At 50.1% G+C, this 18,271-nt stretch overlaps 7 protein-coding genes across 7 annotated transcripts; 3 read left to right on the forward strand and 4 right to left on the reverse strand.

Moving 5' to 3' along the window:
• Positions 1-629: 629 nt before the first annotated feature.
• On the reverse strand, positions 630-2,610 carry CABS01_07514 (uncharacterized protein; the record flags this gene model as incomplete). The annotated part of the gene is made up of 3 exons (XM_060540876.1): positions 630-1,287; positions 1,337-1,727; positions 1,782-2,610. 3 exons carry the CDS (start codon positions 2,608-2,610, stop codon positions 630-632), a joined length of 1,878 nt encoding a protein of 625 aa, XP_060403044.1.
• An 850-nt stretch (positions 2,611-3,460) lies between these two features.
• On the forward strand, positions 3,461-5,195 carry CABS01_07515 (aromatic amino acid aminotransferase; the record flags this gene model as incomplete). Its single annotated transcript, XM_060540877.1, has 3 exons — positions 3,461-3,638; positions 3,723-4,888; positions 4,941-5,195. The coding sequence occupies 3 exons, from the start codon at positions 3,461-3,463 to the stop codon at positions 5,193-5,195; spliced, it is 1,599 nt and encodes a 532-aa protein (XP_060403045.1).
• A 533-nt stretch (positions 5,196-5,728) lies between these two features.
• On the forward strand, positions 5,729-7,772 carry CABS01_07516 (uncharacterized protein; the record flags this gene model as incomplete). The annotated part of the gene is made up of 2 exons (XM_060540878.1): positions 5,729-5,903; positions 5,986-7,772. The coding sequence occupies 2 exons, from the start codon at positions 5,729-5,731 to the stop codon at positions 7,770-7,772; spliced, it is 1,962 nt and encodes a 653-aa protein (XP_060403046.1).
• A 426-nt stretch (positions 7,773-8,198) lies between these two features.
• Positions 8,199-8,882, reverse strand: CABS01_07517 (uncharacterized protein; the record flags this gene model as incomplete). Its single annotated transcript, XM_060540879.1, has 2 exons — positions 8,199-8,758; positions 8,822-8,882. 2 exons carry the CDS (start codon positions 8,880-8,882, stop codon positions 8,199-8,201), a joined length of 621 nt encoding a protein of 206 aa, XP_060403047.1.
• A 1,150-nt stretch (positions 8,883-10,032) lies between these two features.
• Positions 10,033-10,164, reverse strand: CABS01_07518 (uncharacterized protein; the record flags this gene model as incomplete). The annotated part of the gene is made up of 1 exon (XM_060540880.1): positions 10,033-10,164. One exon carries the CDS (start codon positions 10,162-10,164, stop codon positions 10,033-10,035), a length of 132 nt encoding a protein of 43 aa, XP_060403048.1.
• Positions 10,165-11,757: 1,593 nt separating this feature from the next.
• CABS01_07519 (glycosyl hydrolase family 11) lies at positions 11,758-12,624 on the forward strand (the record flags this gene model as incomplete). The annotated part of the gene is made up of 4 exons (XM_060540881.1): positions 11,758-12,017; positions 12,071-12,113; positions 12,184-12,387; positions 12,463-12,624. The coding sequence occupies 4 exons, from the start codon at positions 11,758-11,760 to the stop codon at positions 12,622-12,624; spliced, it is 669 nt and encodes a 222-aa protein (XP_060403049.1).
• A 466-nt stretch (positions 12,625-13,090) lies between these two features.
• Positions 13,091-14,703, reverse strand: CABS01_07520 (uncharacterized protein; the record flags this gene model as incomplete). The annotated part of the gene is made up of 4 exons (XM_060540882.1): positions 13,091-13,717; positions 13,785-13,998; positions 14,063-14,382; positions 14,443-14,703. The coding sequence occupies 4 exons, from the start codon at positions 14,701-14,703 to the stop codon at positions 13,091-13,093; spliced, it is 1,422 nt and encodes a 473-aa protein (XP_060403050.1).
• Positions 14,704-18,271: the final 3,568 nt, after the last annotated feature.

Raw genomic sequence — 18,271 nt, forward strand, 5'->3', positions numbered from 1 at the left:
TTCTCCACCACAACACCAATCATCTCCAGAGTGAGGTCGACATGGGTCTCATTTGATATAGGCCCTTCAAACACTAGTAGAAGAGGGGAAAAGGGTGGATCAATCGACCAGACGGGACTCCGGGAGAGCATGGATTTGTGTCCATTCACAGCCAATCTGCAGAAATTGGCCCATAGACACAGTTCACCCATGACATCAAGCTACTTGTCCATAAGATCGGGTTCATCCATCAGCCCGGGTTATTCACGGTCACGGATGGCTCGGATGCTTCGACCGAACGGCAAAGGCTGCCAGCGGTGTTGCTGGATATCGGAGAGCTGCTTATGGTAGGTAGTGCTAATACCTGCCCATTTCCGAAGGAGCTTACGGAACTCGGCAAGCTCAATTAACTTACGAATGTTTAAGGCCGATCCTATGAATCACCTGAGTGAAGGAAGTAACTTATTTGGCAGAACATCTTGATTTAGTAAAGGAACATGGAGACAGTATGAAGGCAGACGTGCCTCCCAATACGCAAAGTCTCAAGTTGCGAGATTATTATGTTCTTATTCGCCTTCTCGTTCCGAAGCGTGTGGGCAAGCTTAGTCATGAGAAGCGGTAACTTTGACTTGCTTCTTCAACCAGATCCATCAAGCAAGCAGAGTAGGGTGTTCTGCGAGATTAGACCAGAACTCCATCTCAAAGTCCCAAAGCTGGTGATTGGAATAAGGCTCCCAAACTTCCAGAGTAGCAACGTTTGTCGTTTGAACCTGTTCCGCAGATGGTCTTGCAGCGAGCAAAGAGTCAAGCATTGTCTGGATTGTCCCAGTTGCTCGGGTAAATAACGCGAAATTCGGTTCGCCGGCCTGAATCCAAGCTCCGGTCCTAGTCTCGGCAACCAAGACACTGAGGTCTTGGATCATCTTGGACCTCGAGTGCAAAAAAACATCTGAAGCAGCATTTTCCTTCAATAATGCCAGTGAAATTACTCCCGCGGCGGGGAGTCCGTATTGCGCAACTTTCCAGATGAGGCATGTCCCGGAGTTTACCAACTGATCGCGTAGTAGAATGACCTCAACCACAATAGAAAGCATTTCTATCGCAACCTTCAAGAGTTCGTCGTTGGGCTCGGAGATAGGCTGCTGTGAAACGAGCCCAAGAAGGAACAGGTTATGCAGATAGTCTAACCTGATATGGGCTAAAAAGTCTCTTTCAAAGGGGCTTTGTTGACACTCTCGGAGGCTCGAACCGAGCCTGAAATGACCTGGCAAATCTTGCCACAGTGCTTCAACCTTTCCGCGGAACTCCCTAGTAAAATCAGTATCAACGAGTCATTGATGACTTAGTCTTAGCAAACCTGATGTTTTTCGTGACATCCGTCATATTTTTTCTCCTCAAAAGTTGAAGCACCTCTTCCTTCAGAAGCGCAAATCGCGCAACACATCGTGTATCGGCGTTGTAATTAATGGGCTCAAGATGTGCCATTTTTGCGTCGCCAACTTCGTCTTCAATCCATCCATTGTGCACTTTGGGTATTTGGAATTGGCAGTAGTCCTTCACTATCCGCGGAGGTCGTCCAAGAAACACTGCTAAGCCCTTGTCGGCTGTGTAGATTCGACAAAAGCAAGCCTTTCGCAGCTCAATGATAAAAGAAGGGAGGTTCGGATTACACCTCTCGATCTTCTCATGGTAGCCTAGTGCGAAGAGCGAACTTGCAAGATCTCCAATTCGTCTCCATGAATGGTAGCCTGGGTATGAGCAAGGTCAGCGGCAGGCTTCGGTGGTTCAATCCGCGAACTTACTCTGATCACCATCTAGATGTGAATGAACGATGAAGTTTTCATATTGGAGGATCAACTGTAGATCATTAAGACAATCGAGGGAGAGGCTTGTCTCCAGGCAATAGTCCCCGATGTAAGTTAGTGCCTGCATCAGTCTTCGCCGCTGCTCATTTGTTGTATAAAGGGGCGGAAAGTAGGGAGTGTCATAAGCCGCCCTGGCTGCAGCGACAAAGAAGATACCCAACGTCTCCCACCTCAAATTGGACCCAACCATCTGGGCCAGGAAGTCTTGCCGAGTTGACTGAGAGCTCATGTCAAAAGGCCGCAGTGTGTTGGTCAACAGAGTTGCCACATAGCCAGCGCTTGTGATTCCGGAGCCGGAGTCACCACTCTCTCCAGAAAAATCAGTTGTTGGAGCGAGGACTTCTCTCCAATGTTCCAAGGACCCTAAGCACTCAATAACGATAGGTCCGGCCAAAGGCAAGTTCACTCCCCTTTCGAGCCAAGAACGCACTAGAGGTGTGACTTTGGAGATGTCCATCTTCTCTAGACGTGACAGCGCATGCATCGCCTTATCCATGACAACCTGGTTGCCAACTAGATCAATTGGTGATGCCAAACTGGGCTGTGGAGTCAAATCTGCATCAGAAGCAGGCCCAAAACCATCACCGGAGAAGACATGGTTGAAGATGGTAGAGTGGCTTGAGATCCCGAGAAAGCCAGGGTTAGGATAGCGATATGGCTGCGTCGATGCTGTCGGTGTTCCTGTATTGGGTGACGGGGCATCAGCTGGAGATTGAGGTGTCGACGAGGTCGCCGTTGCAATGGTCTCTGCCGGCCCAACTGACATCAGGCTTCTGGAAGTAAGTGCGGGTCAGTCACCAACATCACCATTATATAATCGTTATTGCAGACTCACTCCGTCTCTTGAACTTGCGTTCTCGTTACTCTTCTCCGAAAAGGTCTAGATCTGTAAACGCAATGACTCCGCTGCCCACGGCCAGTGCACCGTGTGCAGGCAGGTCTTTCGTGCCCGCATGCTAGCTTCGAACGCCGACAGGGCTCGCACGCAGCAAGTCTAACGTTCATCTTGTTTTTCATATCCGACTCATATGTACCATCATCAGATTACAAGGAGGCTGTTTGTTGCTTGTTGTGAAATGAATCCATAGGTTCAGCTCGGAGAGAAGTCTTTCGGCGAGCTCTGGTCTCCTTTGACTCCGGCGATGTTGTGGTTGAGTGTTCTTGATTGAGTTTGACACTCCGAACCCCACATCACTCCGATCTCACGCCGTAGTCCCATTTCTCTTTTGTTTCCCCCCACCATCCTAGACTCTTAGGGCGCTCTTGACAGGAACATTCCCGATAAGGAGCAGCAGGTTGCGCCGATTAGTTCACAGAGAGCGAGGAAAGGCGCGAATGTCATTACAGCTATCCACAAGTGAGACATCAATCGGTGCCAATCGTTGCTGATATCTGAGTTGTGACTCCATTAAATTTGTTCCTATCTCTATTTGACCCTCTCTCCGACGGCTCGACGTGAGTCAAGGGCCATCGGAATGGGTTCAACGCAGATTAGCAAAGCATTGAACGTCGTTGTATAAGTAATTAGTCTGGGTATCTCGACATCCACGGATCCTTCTAGCTCATTGGGTTTAACATCATTGTGACTCAGTTCCAGCATCTTCACCTGAATAATTATGGGCGAATACATCAACTCCGACCATGCCTCCATCCCGGACACTGTCACCGATGCCGTGTTGAAGCCGGCTCGGCGCACGGTCCCGGCCAGCAAATGGGGCGTCGCAGCTCAATGTACCACCGAAGACTTCAAGACCAGAACAGACAAGCATAAGCCACTAGCCAAAGATTGGAACCGTGAGTGCTTGGTTCTAGTTCAGAATCTGTGACAGTGACAGCGGAGAGCTTTTGTGGTAGAGCTAACCTTGCCATACCTACCAGACCGTTTAACTCACGAATCGACAGCGAGAACAGGATCTTCGCTAAAGGCAGCTTTCAAGCACCTACAGAATCCGGATGTTATCTCTCTTGGCGGCGGTATTCCACTCAGCGAATTCCTTCCTTTCGAGACACTCTCGTTCACGCCGTCATTCGTTCCAAGCAGCTCCAGGTCAAAGTCTGCATCAGACTCCTCCGTTGATGATGCATGCTTCCGATCGAGCAAAACAGACCTTTCCGAGGGCCGAAGTGTGTTCGATATCTCTGTAGCGCTGAACTATGGTCAAGGTAGCGGGTCTCCGCAGCTTCTGCGATGGATCATTGAACACACCGAGATGGTCCACAACCCCCCTTATGCAGATTGGGGATGCACCATGACCGTTGGCAACACTTCGGCGCTAGACATGGCCCTTCGCATGCTCGCCAAACCTGGTGACTATGTGCTATCAGAGAAGTTCACGTACTCAACGGCAGTCGAAACTGCAAAGCCGATGGGTGTCAAGTTCCTTGGTGTCGACATGGATGGAGAAGGCTTGCTGCCAGAGAGCATCCTCCAAGTCTTGGACACATGGAACCCAGCAGAGCACGAGAACGCAGCGAAGCCATTCCTATTATACCTCGTCCCAACAGGTCACAACCCCACTGGTGCTACTCAAAGTCTACAGCGTCGCAGAGATATTTACCGGGTGGCACAGCAACACGATTTGATCATTCTGGAAGACGATCCCTACTACTGGCTTCAGATGGACGCCTACAGCCCATCCGCAGAACTGACAACACCTTCCACCACCCCTCAGTCGCCGGCAGACTTACTAAACGCGATCGTCCCGACATACCTCGGCATCGACGTAGACGGGCGTGTCATGCGCATGGACTCTTTCAGCAAGGTCATCAGCCCTGGATCTCGAATTGGTTGGATTACTGCCCCTCAAGCAGTAGTAGAGCGATACAAAACCCATGCCGACGTATCAACGCAGGGACCTAGCGGATTCAGTCAACTCGCATTCTTCAAGCTTCTAGATGAGTTTTGGGGCCATGCCGGATTCCTTGAGTGGATGCTACATATCCGTGGAGAGTATACTGAGCGTCGGGATTTCATGGTGCGAGCTTGCGAACAGCACTTGCCCCGAGAAATCGTCGCATGGAAGCCGGCACGGGCGGGCATGTTTGTGAGTACTACATTACTTGCATGTAGAATGTTCTTTTACTAAACCCTTGCAGCAATGGCTAGGCGTGGACTGGCAAAAACACCCCGATGCCTCAACGAAGTCTCCGAATGAGATTGAAGAGGAGATATGGCAAGAGGCACTGGCTCAAGGCGCTCTCATTGCTCGGGGTAGTTGGTTCAATGCCAACAAGCACATTCCGCTGAATGAGATTTTCTTCCGGACCACATTCGCTGCCGCACCCCTGGTTCAAATTGAAGAGGCAGTCAAACGGTTCGGAGCAGCGTTGAGAAAAATCTTCCAACTATGATGAGGTGATTGACGTTTTGAATTTCGCAGAACTAGAGAATCCGAGAAGGAGTAGGCGGAAAACAATAATGAACGTGAAAGTGAAGCTTTTTGGGTAATAGAACTATGAATGTGTATAGCTGTGCTCATTCAAGTCGCTTTAGGATACGCTTGGTTCTGGTTTCAACGAAAGACCTCTAGGCAAAAAATGAGATTGACCGATGACTATTGCTGCTGCACATGGTCATCGATGGGAATGGCCTCACAAGCGAATTGGCCTCAGTGGGGATATTGGTGACATCGGACTCAGCCAATGGAATCTTATCCTGGGTCGACAGGGGGCCCAGGCTTACAACCGCTTTACCACCCATTCGATACTTATGTAACCTCTTAGCCTGATGACAAAGTGGAATGGACCAATTTTTATACTCGATTTCTCCTGAATATATTCGCTTCTAAATCCACGTATCCAAGGTTTCTCGAGAGCTTTGTACTAGGGCAAAATCTCCTCAACAACACCACCACCAGAGGACCAAACTGCTAGAAACCGCTCCGATGGCTCAAAGGGATCAGGGACGAGCCCTTGCCCCCATGGATTGCAGCATAGACTCAACACGCCTCTTGGACTTGCCGTTGGAATGCCTTGATCAAATCTTCGAAGACGTCGTTGCGTACGATGAGGAGAGCGAGTTCAATTTGAGAGATGCAACGCGTCTTCTACGTGTGTCGAGTGAGTGTTCTCTCATCACGGCCAATAAGTTCACGCCTTCAGAATCAGCCATTTTCTTGTAGCAGGGCTAATTGAACGCCAGAGATATTCGAGATCATTGTCATGAGAGCCATCTACATAACCAAACTTCTTCACAAGATGAGGCGCAATCCAGAAGTCGGCATTCTTGCCAAGCAAGACCACTCGCACATGGCCTCACCCCAGTGCCGCGTGCAACATCGCGGTAATGCAAGCTTCTTCCTGGCAAAGTACCTCATGATCCAGCCATATCGTCATTTACCGTGGAGTACAAGCCTAGCTACAGTGATCAACGCCATCACTGATAGGACAATACGAGATGATGGCTTGAATCTCGACAGCGAAGAACGGTACAGACGCATCCATCATCTTTGCAAACAAGCCGTCCATCTTCCAGATGCAGTAAAACATTATGGAATTTGGGACCTCTTCAGTGATCATTTTCAAAATCTGCTTTTTCCTTCGGAGACGGATTCCGTCGTCACAAATGAGCCATTCGAAGACTTGCTATTCCTTGCCAAATTCTATCTGCAGTCAGAAGACACGGAGAGACATGTACTATCTCAGATCCTGAACAAAGGTCCTAAATCACTATCTTCTATTGGGATGACAAAATCTCGGGATGGAAGATACGCTGCTTCTTCGCTGCTGGGATCAGTCATGGAAGCTGCGATCAGGAGTGGCAGTTCGAACCTCGCTGTTCTTCTGATTAACTACGAGATCAATACTTCACGAGAAAGAATAACGAAGACGGTCCGAGGAAAGGAAATAAAGGGCGTCAGATTCTACGATCTTTACTTCTGGAGGCTAGCCATGGCTTTTGACGACCTGGAGACTATGAGTGCTCTTTTGGATGCCGCAGACCGAAGAGTACCGAGCAAGGCTTTGGGTCAAATTCTTCTGGAAGCTGTGTGCGCGCAACAGCTAGAGATACTCCAATTGATATTGGATAACCAAATGCCGCATCGCAAGAAGGGAACCACTTTCAAAACTTATTACGGCAGTAACAGGAGGAATGAAAGGTTAAAACAAGCCATTGACACGTGTCTCGAGGAGGCCGTCAAACATGGGCATTCTATGGTGTTCAACGTACTTGCACACACGCCTTACGCTCTAGAAAGACACTTTTACCAGCATAGCTGGAAAAAGAAATGGGGGTTTGACCCTTCGATTCAGTCGACTTCAGATTACTGCCGCCCGGCCAGGTCACTTATTGAGGTCGCTGCTAGTCGCGGAGATGAGGTAACCATCCGTGAGTTGCTCTCCAAAGGACATGGCCCTTTTGGACTTGGGGACAACGCAAAACCTCACCATGGGTTAAACCCATACCACCGCCTCAGCCACCTCCGTGGTCTCATGCCAATGATCGCCGCTGCGAAGAGCCGGCATGTCGGCGCCGCACTTGCTCTGATCAGGGGACACTTCAAGTGTGATGCAGTCAGGTGGCTCTTGATCATCGGAACGGTCCTAGAAGGCAGAGACCAACAGCAACCCCACAGACGACATGTCAACCCGAAACCATCTTCTACGTCAAATATTGATGCAGATGATGGAGAACGGCGGGTCCAGCGTGACAGAGATGTCAAATTCTGGCAGGAGTTGATCGACGCAGGGTTTCTGGATCTGCAACATTCTGCCAAAGGATGCCAATGTTCCGAAACACCAATGGCAATGGCGGCGACTCATCCCACCCGTATGGCAATAGAGGCTGCCAGAAACTTCGTCTGCGAGCGGCTCGTCATCCCTTCCGATGCCGAATACCGTGAATGTGGAGACCAGTCGGACGCTGGATGGAACCCACGGCAATTTCCCGAGGATATAAGAACACCAACTGGTATTATATTGTCCTAGCAGCGAATTGATAGGGAAGCTGGAAAGGAAAGGAAGTCGTAGATGTCTGCTATAATGAAGTATGAATCAGAAACAACTCGACCCATCATTCTTTGCTTCATGGCCCACAATCCAAGGTTCTATCCAAAACTTCTTGAACACGCGTATGCATCATTGAGCAGATGCTAGGAACAAAGCAAGCTCGCATGAATAGATGCCATCATATCCCTTGGGGTACCTGAATTCCGGTTTGTGTTCATTGAACTTCGCCTGATGTTGCTACCCAAGTGAGGAAGCTATGTGAGCTTGAGACTCGATCAATTTTCATTACACATATATGGAGTCGGCGAAGCTACGATGATCATTTCCCCCTTTTGTTCATAAAATCCACGAAGTCCATGCCGCCCAATCCTACGCCAAAACGAACCCTCGTCAACGGCTGCTGCTTCAAATGAGGTGGGTGACATCTGAGACGTAGCGCTTGTTGGCCTTCTTCGCTGCCTGACCACACTGGCCAGCGATAGCAGTCGTCTTGCCATTGACGGCACACTGGCCGTTGGCGTTGCAAGCACCAGCCCCCTTCCCATCGGTGCAGGCCAAGCCAGAGAACTCGGCTTGGGACTTGCCCTTGCCCTTGGCACCGTTGGCGTTGCCTGCATTCGCGTTGCCAGCGTTGGCATTGTTGCCCGCATTGGCGTTGTTACCAGCGTTGGCATTCTTCTTCGCGTTTGCATTCTTCTTTGCCGCATTGGCGTTCTTCTTCTTGGCAGCAGCGGCAGCGCCGTTGTTCTTCTTCGCGGCCGCTGCAGCACCGGTATTCTTCTTTGCCGCGGCAGCGTTGGCGGCGTTCGCCTTGGCAGCGGCAGCGCCATTGTTCTTCTTGGCCGCCGCTCCGGCAGCCCTCTTCTTCTTCGCTCGGGCCTCGAGGTGGGCGGCGTCGTTTGCGACGAAGTCTTCTGCACGGACTTCGATCGGGAGGGCAACATCGTTTCCTTGGACCGCGGGGGCTGGGGGACCGTATTAGTACACTTAGGCTCGTGGGATTGGAACGTAATCAAGGATGAGCTTACCGGAAATGACGTTGCCAGCCAAAAGGCCAATGGCAAAGAAAGCGGCAGTTGAGAACCTCATGTTGACTGTAAGGTTGTAGTGATACTTCGTGACAGTGAGTGGTATTCTTTGCGCAAGTGACACCAGGTCTTAATGAATGAGAGCTCAATTAAAAAGAGCCGCGCACAGCACGGAATGAATGTAATAGTAAGAAGTAGAAAGGAGATAGCCAGATAGACGCTCAAAACAGAAGAGAAGCCTTGTGCCGGAGCTGGAGATCCTCTTCATGTTCTTATGTATGTTGAGATCCAGTCCTCGATGGTATGCCACCACCACATGCTCAATGCTTACATACAGACTTTGCTGTCACACCCTGAAACTCCGGATGGCGGTGTCACCTGAGCACCAGTGCACCACTACGTTCAGCAACACTCCAGATGAGTTTCTTTGACTCGAGATGACAGCCATGAGCCTCATCCTGCAACAAGACCTGTTCAGATGCCTGATCATCCCGTCACATCAGCAGCTCAAACGAGGCTTATTGTGCCGCAGACCAGGGTAGCCCCGGCTCTTCGGCACACCTCGAAGTCGGTTAGGTCGGACTCCCCTCCAGGACCTTCACCAATCTTGTCGCAAAACTTGTCCGCATCGCCGTTTCAAGCTTTAAAGTTAATGCAACTTGGGCTACAATTGGACCGCAGATGGGACCAGATTTTTTCCACAGGTCTCGTTGCCCAGGGCCCCTGGCGGGCCTCGAGACCAGATTCAAGCTTGTTCTGCCAAACGCGAACCCCCGCACTTCTGGGTTTCGCTGTGCATGATTTTGAAAGAGGCCCGGTCTCTCTTGACAAGAGCCAATTGTTGGGATAACGTGGGAACCCTACTTTAAGCTTGCTGCCTTCCCGTATTAGAAATGACGCTTGTTTTGGGGTGACCTCTGACCTCTTGGTGGTCAGGGATTCCGGAAGCGAGGCCGTCTTCAAACGCGCGATGTTCTAGGAGCAGACTCTTGTTTTCGCCAAGAGCAGAACAGAAAAATGGACTCCCCCGGAATCGTGCATTATTCTCCGGTCGAGGGCTGGGCTGGGGATGTCTTTGCCTAGAGGGGATCGGGGCCGCCGGCCACCGACTTTGTAGATCACTACAGCCATTTGTCACGGAATGACTCGAATCACGGTTGGATTTCTTGGGTGAATAAAAATAATCACAAACGGCCACCTCAACGATTGAATCATTTGCCTCGCTGAATTCTGTTTCCGCGGCGCAGTCCTCGGCCTCCCCCAGATAAGTCCCATCTTCCCCAAAAGTTGATCGTCCAAACCCGTCTTAAGGATGTGTCATTAACGCTCTCATTCCAGCTCATTTTTACTTGCGCCGACTTTGCGACGAGTCTGGGCGATGTGAGAATCAGGAGCTGAGGCCACACAGCCACAGCCCACCAATGCCACCTGATCTTACTCTGTCGCGCTATTGTTGTTACAGAGTGCAGACTGCGAGATCGTCGCTCTCGGTAGAGGATGTGCCTATCCTTGCCTCGCCCCCAGCTCCTGAACCTGTGCCTGTATCAGGTCCGCGGCAAGTTTTGCCGTGGACAGGACCGTGTTTCCGCATCCTGGTCACGATCAGGAGAATTATTCTGAGCCACTGTAGTGCTCAATTCCCCAATCATAGAGGTGATTCACAATTCCAGATGAGGTAAATTTTCTTGGCATAACAATTTTAGCAATTTTAGCCTGGCGAGTTCCTAGACCTCGTTCTCTTGACGTCAGGAATAGACTTACTGTTCGCTAAACTCAAATCGATCCACCGGCCCAGGTGATGCACCTTGGCACCATAGATTTACACAAGCGGAAGCAAATCGTCAGTCAACCCCAGTGTCGTTCGCCTTGGCGTTGCAGGAAGATCAATTGCGTGAAACTTAGTCACGTGTAACCGCCGTTTTCCTATAGGACTCTTAACACGTTGTCAACTTGAACAGCTGCCGGTCGAAGTAGCATATTGCATAGTTCCACCGTTCTCCTGCCTTCAAAGATGCCTACCTGGAACGATATGCAAGGATTAGAGCACGTTTTTCACCCATTTAGTAGTAAACTATTCGACTCGAATGTGCATCAATCATATGCTCCGACACCACATGTGATTTCACCCGAGCATATCACTTGAGTGCACTCTACTTGCCAAACTTTTTTTGTGTTCATTCACTCAAGGAAAGAATGTTTTAACTCGGCGATGCCTTTACCTGCTCCTCAACCTCAAAACTCAAGTAGTCGGGACGAAGCTTCTTGCTTCGGTATAGGTTGAATTTTTTCACCATTAACCGCAAAATGGGGTCGCATTTGCAAGCAAACCAATCAACAGTATGCGTCGACTCACGATGGCTTCCATTCAGCCGATACCAGATCTGGTCATCGGAGGCCAAGCTCTCCCTCCGGTGTGACAATATACATTTTAGGTCTAGACGACGGGTAAAATGTTATGGCAAAATCGTTGCCGCTGCAAGAGCGGGACGGCTTGCAGATCTTAACTATCGCGAGTATTTCTAGAGATTGCAGTGCCGCTGTACCCCAGATTATGTCGGGCGACACACCAAAATGTGGGATTTAGCCTGAGTTCCATCTCCCGGTGCCAAGGTCCCAAGTGCTTAGTGTACCAAACTTGGAAGGCAACTGCCGCGTAACGCCGAACTTGTCACGAGGGCGTTTCTGTAATCACCCAGTCATGTCAACATCTTCTGTCTCAACCGCGATAAAGTCATTGGGTGTAAGACGTATCGATGCGGTTGCTGTCAGACACGTTTAGCCTCATTTCGCCCAATTCTTCCTGTCCAGTCAGACAAGAATAGCATCCGACTACACATTATAAAAGAGGCATAGATCCGGTAGTCAGCAGTAGCAGAACAATTCTAACTCAACAATTGAAGAATAGTAGAATCCATTGATCAAACAGAGCCACCACCATGGTTTCCTTCTCCAGAGCGCTTGTTACGTTGGCGACTGTCTTCGGAGCCATTGCCAGTCCTACCGGGGAACTGATCGAGAAGCGACAATCCACTCCAAGCTCGACCGGATACCACAACGGATACTATTATTCGTGGTGGACTGATGGAGGGTCCCAAGTCACTTACACCAACGGCGCCGGCGGCTCCTATAGCGTCAACTGGGGAGGCGGCGGCGGCAACTTTGTCGGAGGCAAGGGTTGGAACCCGGGAGGCTCCAAGTAAGTCTATATCTCTTATGACATACAGCATCTCTAATCGGTTGACCTTTTAGGACCATCAACTACTCTGGCACTTACAACCCCAATGGAAATAGTGTAAGTAAACGCGACAGGAATTGAAGAGTCGACGGTGTGCTGGTGCATCTAAAACTGACCTGTTTGACAGTACCTGGCTGTCTACGGCTGGACTCAGAACCCTCTGATTGAGTACTACATTGTCGAAAACTACGGCACCTACAACCCAGCTTCCGCTGCTACGAAGAAGGGTTCTGTCACCAGTGACGGCGGCACCTATGACATCTATGTCAGCACCCGCGTCAACCAGCCCAGCATTGAGGGCACCAAGACCTTCCAACAGTATTGGTCCATTGTAAGTCCCCTGTGTCAAAAGTCTCCAGACTAGTCACAGTACTAGAGGAATTCGGACTAACGATATATCCAACAGCGAACTTCCAAGCGCACCGGTGGTACTGTAACAACTGGCAACCATTTCGCGGCCTGGGCATCAGTCGGGCTCAACCTCGGAACCCATAATTACATGATCGTGGCCACCGAAGGTTATTACAGCAGCGGATCGGCTAGCATTACCGTCAATACTCCTGCTTGATGATTAAGACTTGTTGGTTGGGAGGCGTTATCTGAAAGACAACTTTCACCTGCTTTCAATTCCGGTGAGCAATACTGTCTTTCAGGATGTTGGAGCTGCCAGCTCCCAGTTTCTTTCTGCTGTACATATGCTCCATTCTTCTGAACACATTCAACAATTGGTATGAAGTAGTGTACATAGTCTTCCTTGCAAGAACACGATGGAAGTTTCAATCCACTCTCTCAAGCTGAGAAAGGCAATTCTGCGATGATGATTGACTACTGTATACGAGATCTTGTGTCGTATATTTTGCAGACAAGTGCTGCAGGGAGTGAAAGTATCTACAGTGAAACATTTGTGGTGATTGATGTTGAGATGAAAAAAAGTGTAGAATGTAATGAAGGGACTGGCGGTACGCGTCGGGATGGCCGTACACATCTCCAATCGTCAAAAGTTGTGTTAGCACCAATCATCCCGAGGTAGGTACTCAGGGAGACTCGTTGATAGCTTCTTCCTCGGCCTTCTTCTCCGCGATCGCTGCAGCCTCATCAGGAGCAATGTTGACAAAGGCCTCAGTGGTATTAACATTCTCTGCCTGGGAGATTGCATCCGCGCGAGCTCGGCCATACCATCTGCCGATCTGGCCTCGCTTCTCAAATTCCAAGCCCCGAGCTGTAGCGCAGACGGGTGGCTCAATGAGCACGCCGGTTTGAGGGAATGGTTCGAGGGGACCCCAAACATTGCCATCATCGTCAGCGCCGACGCCCTTCGTCAGGAACTCCATCTGAGAGAAGTCGTATGAGACTGGCGGAACACCAGGCACATCTTGCTCTCCGGGGACCCACACGTTGACAGGCTGGACGTATGTCCCGGCAGTGATTCCGTTCTTGGTCACGCGGGTCTTGGCCACTCCATCAATCTCAGCGGTGACTCGGTACTCTCGGGTATACCTGAAGAGGATGTTGTTGCGGTATTCAAACTTGTTCTGAGCATTACGGCCACCGCGAAGTCCCATGGAGGCAATGATGCGGTCGGTAGTTGCGCCTGTACAGGGATCAACGTCCATTGCGTACAGAGAGACTGTGGCACGATTGTTGGAGACAAAGCCGATGAACTGCAGAGGGTCAATTGTCAGCAATTTGACCAATATGGCTAGGATATGTCGAGTTGATCGCACTCACTCGAGACTCTGCAATTTCAGCATTGGGATTTGGGTTGTCAATTCCTAGCAGACCAAGTTCCATTCTCACGTAGACGACATCGCCGAGAGTATTGATCTGCACGTTCTGCGCCACAATACTGAAGGCAATGACCTCAGCGCCTCGACGGAACCCGGAAAAGGTAATGAAATCGCCGGCTTGGAATGGAGCCATTACAACTGGGTCAGGTGCCGTACTTTTTTCAAAGTCAACTTGTTGTCTGGACTTCTATGACGATATCAAGGGATAAATTGACTTACAAAGTGCCTGGCCCGACAAAAGGTCGGTTGCTCAAAGGACAGAGAGGATCAGTCCCATTGCGCGGAATGCACATGGGAAACCCCGAGAATGACGTGATACTGGGACTCTGATCATCCGCAGTCATCAACGGCGCGCCGGTATAGCCCTTTGAGAAAACAGCATTCGGGTCTGAAATCCTGACGGTTGGCCCGTTCTGGATCTTGAGACTTCCATCCGCAAAGTCTACAGACTCAACAAAGCCACTGCTCAACCCTTCGAAAAATTCGTAGAGTTGGACTTGAGCAACACGAGGCTCTCCGTTGATGCTATTTCCAATGACCTATACGTGGATATCAGTAATGCTCTCTTTGACTTTGAGATGCATGCCCGGTATCTATACCAAAGTCTCATATCCGGTGAAATCCGCCTTATTGGCGACAAACTCTTTCCAGGGCACCCAGGCAGCTGGAAACTGTACCAGAAGGTTCTTTGGCACATTGACGGTAAAGCCATTGACGACAATTGTTCCGCCTGTGTTGAAGGCATCGTCAGTTGCAGTCGCGTCTTCAAGAGCACCTTGAACCCAAATAGGGGCCTCTTGAGATGACACAGAAGCCACCAACAGGGACCAGATAGCGATAAAGACATGAAGAAGATGCATGATGACTTGAGTTTACTGATAAGATAGAAAGTTGATGCTTGTGATTGGGGATATTCAGATCGTCGCACGGAAATCGTCGTCATTTTATCACAAGTCTCAAAAGGTACTTCCCACCTAAACTTTCGAGAGTCTTGAGAGCAATCCCAATCGAACTGTGTCCCTACTGGAACTTTCTTCCATGAAGGAAAGTGAACTCGGAACGACAGAGGATGAGGTCGTAGACCCAATGTCGATACCCGCGTCAACGACCATTGCCAAGATTGAACCATCACTTTCTCCCGTCGCTTCCTTCGATGGACTGTCTTGGCCTTCTAGCAGACGCAAGTGTTTTCTCATCACGACAACTATAGGCGGTGAATGACACGCTGCAGCGTGACTCTGCGGACTTGACATTCTCAACCCGGGAAAGCCGACGCGGGCAATGGCATGTTGTGAGGCCTCCGTATTACTCCGATCACCGGATCAGTCTGCAGGATATCATAAGTATTGGATTTACGAGGATTTTCAAGATTCAGAGAACGTTGACCGCCAGGCAGACAGGCCGGCGGAAAGGTACCCCATCTTGAAGTCCATGCCAACCTCCCTAGGAAGCCCGCTCCGCCGTCTTTGCCAAGACATGAAATTGGTTGAGTGATTTCGTCCTGGCCATGCGCGTGACTAGATTACGTGTAATGACCCCTAGATGCAGTGCTGTACCCTTACATCGTGGAAGTGACCCCAAGTGCGCAATGAGAACTCCAGGATGCGGCTCCACTACGTGCAACTCTCCCGCATGGTTTAGGTCTCGGGCCTTGTTCCGCGAGGTGCACTACGGGTCTATAATTGGCGACCTATGCCGGGGTTGGAATCGGGTTGAGAGAGAACCGAGTCGTCAAAACCTGCCAGTCCGGCATCCTGATTCAAGAATCCCGGGAGCGGGGAAGTTGCAACGGCTGGGGGAATGCAACCCAGGATCCCGGACCGGCTCAGACTCTTGGTCATTTCTGCCGATGGGTGAGTACATGTAAAGTCTCGAGACTCAAGAGGAGGCTCCCGAGCGATCCTAGCACAGCTCATGGAACGTAAGCTTGGACTACAATTGGCGAGCATCTCATTGGTGGTCGTAACTACAAGGACGGAAAGGTCGGGGCTATTGGTGACAAGGGTGCCTTACTTATGTTAGCCGCAGATAATCGCCTAAACTTTCGTCACGCAAGAGATGCATGCAGGCGCAGCCAGTCGTCTCAGCTCTCATAATCTGATCTCGTTGGGTACATACTTGTGACCTAGCCAAGAATTTGTAGGCACGGGTCACCCCGCGCGCCTACAAGTTAGACCGAGCAGAAACACCACCAAAAGCATTATGGAGATCCAACGAGGGTTCACAGGACTACAAGGGAAAGAATCGCGCCTGGTAACGACGACTAGACGAACTGAGTGCTGAGCACAAAACGGCTGCGGTGTGTTGAGAAGCCCATCGTCCGACGTTATCCCCGGTCTAAGTTTCTACAACTTCACGTGCTATGGGCTGGGTTGCAGTTTTTGCCGACAGACTATACCAGGCTAGTTAAAAATTGCCGTCCCTCGACGGTGATGCTACATCTTGGCAATGGGAATAATAGCCAAGCAACTGCTTCAGTAACCGCTGTGCCAGACAGGCATTGCACCCGCATCGAGCCTTGAATCATGGGCGGGCCCAAGACTCGCTAAGGGATCTTTACGCGATGCTCCACCCGCGGGGTTAGAGCCCATTTCAGGAGAAAATGTAGTCTTCTGGGCTCTGAAGTCTTCGTCGAACGCTCTCGCCTTTGGCCGTTGGTAGTTCCCGAAGGCAATTGAATCTCAAAAGCGGAAATGCCCACATATCAACCTTGCAGTATCCCCGCGTATTGCCTGCGGGAGCCATGGGTCTTGACCGGCCACTCCCGCCAAGGACTACCGTGAGAACGGGTCTAGAGCACGGTTAACATTGCCACCTTCCTCTCTGAAAAAGCGACCGCAACCTCATTGCTTGATATTCCCGGCTCTACATTCCTCTCAAGGTTGTTATATCTTTTCCCCTTTCAAAGTTGGCAAGAAAGTGCGGGCTGGTGGTGGCGTGGCCTGGTTGCAGTGAGGATGCATGACGCGACCCATCGTGTTGGACACTCTTGGCGAAAGAGGGCCGGCTTTCCAACTCACTCGAACCCTTGGATTAACATGAACAGAATGTGTCATCTTTCGGATGTTTTCTCTTATTGATTGCAAATGCTTACAAGAAAGGAGCGAATGCGATCCTTCGATGACTTTGAGATATATTCTGATAGAGCACATAAGGTAATGTGGCATACATGTAGATTTGGATTTCGAGAGCTTCAACAGAAATCTTTGGAAATGTGGTTTTTTCTAATCTCAGACAACTTGATGAGATCACACAGATCACTTTAATATGTTCAAACAACGACTTTTAGATCTAATTTGATCCTAGTTGAGTTGGCTAATAGAGTTGCGGGTTGGCCGATTACCTCCTGTGATAAGGTTAAAATAGCCCTTCCTCGACCCCTGAACCGCAGCCAGTGGAATCAGACCGAAAGCTTCCACGTTCCTGAGGCCCCTGCCGACCAAAAACGGCTCTACGAGAAAGGGGATGCGGGATTTACGAAAACCCATGCTAGGCGCGCGGGGGAGACAGTTGTCGATATCAAAGCGTCACCGAGTCGACATTTACGATGCCTTCTCCGCCTCTAGAGGGCCTGGAGGGGGGAAGGGGTCATTTTAACCCGAAGGAGCAGAGTAGCAGTCGGATTGTCTCCATTCCGAATGCAAGAGGAACTCGTTTCTAGATCGACGCTTCATTTTAGGTGCTTATCATCAAGGCTTCCTTGGAGGGGCGGATAGACTAGTCAGCGTTGCTATGGCTCTTGGCAGGAGGTCGGACCATGATCCCCGCCATGGCAGGCAGCTTCGGCCTGACAGAGAGCAGCGGGCCATATGGGAGGAGCCGGATTCAGATCCGCAAAGAGAATACGAGTACATTTTCGGCTTTTGTCAAAAAGCCAAAATTATTGCTGGGCCAGGTTCAAGTACACAGTCAAGATGCTTAGAAGATCTAGGATTATTGTTCCGGTCATACTCGGTTGCTGACTGAACCTCTATGGAGAGCAGAAGTGTGACTTGTTCCATTGTATGACTACGGATGTCAGCAACTAGGAGATCTAGGTAACGCTTTATGAAAGGTATGATGTCAAATACAAGGTATGGTTTCTCAACCGGAGACCCAGATGATAGTTGCACACCAGATATCGCCGGCCTTAGACGCCCGTCACCTGCTTTCCGTCTCATTTCACGTATCATTGTAATGGCGTTCTGTTGTCAGACCAAGGTCCTTCGACTCTGAGCAAGCACGAGTCTCTGCCGAGTCATATTAGCGCAATAGCGTATCATTCTTCCAACACTGCCATTTTGTTAGCGAGGATATATCTCATTGTACCATCATACAGAGCCTCCAACCGTGTTCGCCAAGCTACGTGCTCGTGCACCACCCCAGCAACAACCAGCCCAACATCGATACCACTCTCGAAATGAAAGGATCATGAGGAATGATACTTGT

This window comes from Colletotrichum abscissum, assembly GCF_030869225.1.
Source record: "Colletotrichum abscissum strain IMI 504890 chromosome Unknown Scaffold_16.1, whole genome shotgun sequence".
Classification (NCBI taxonomy): Eukaryota; Fungi; Ascomycota; class Sordariomycetes; order Glomerellales; family Glomerellaceae; genus Colletotrichum; species Colletotrichum abscissum.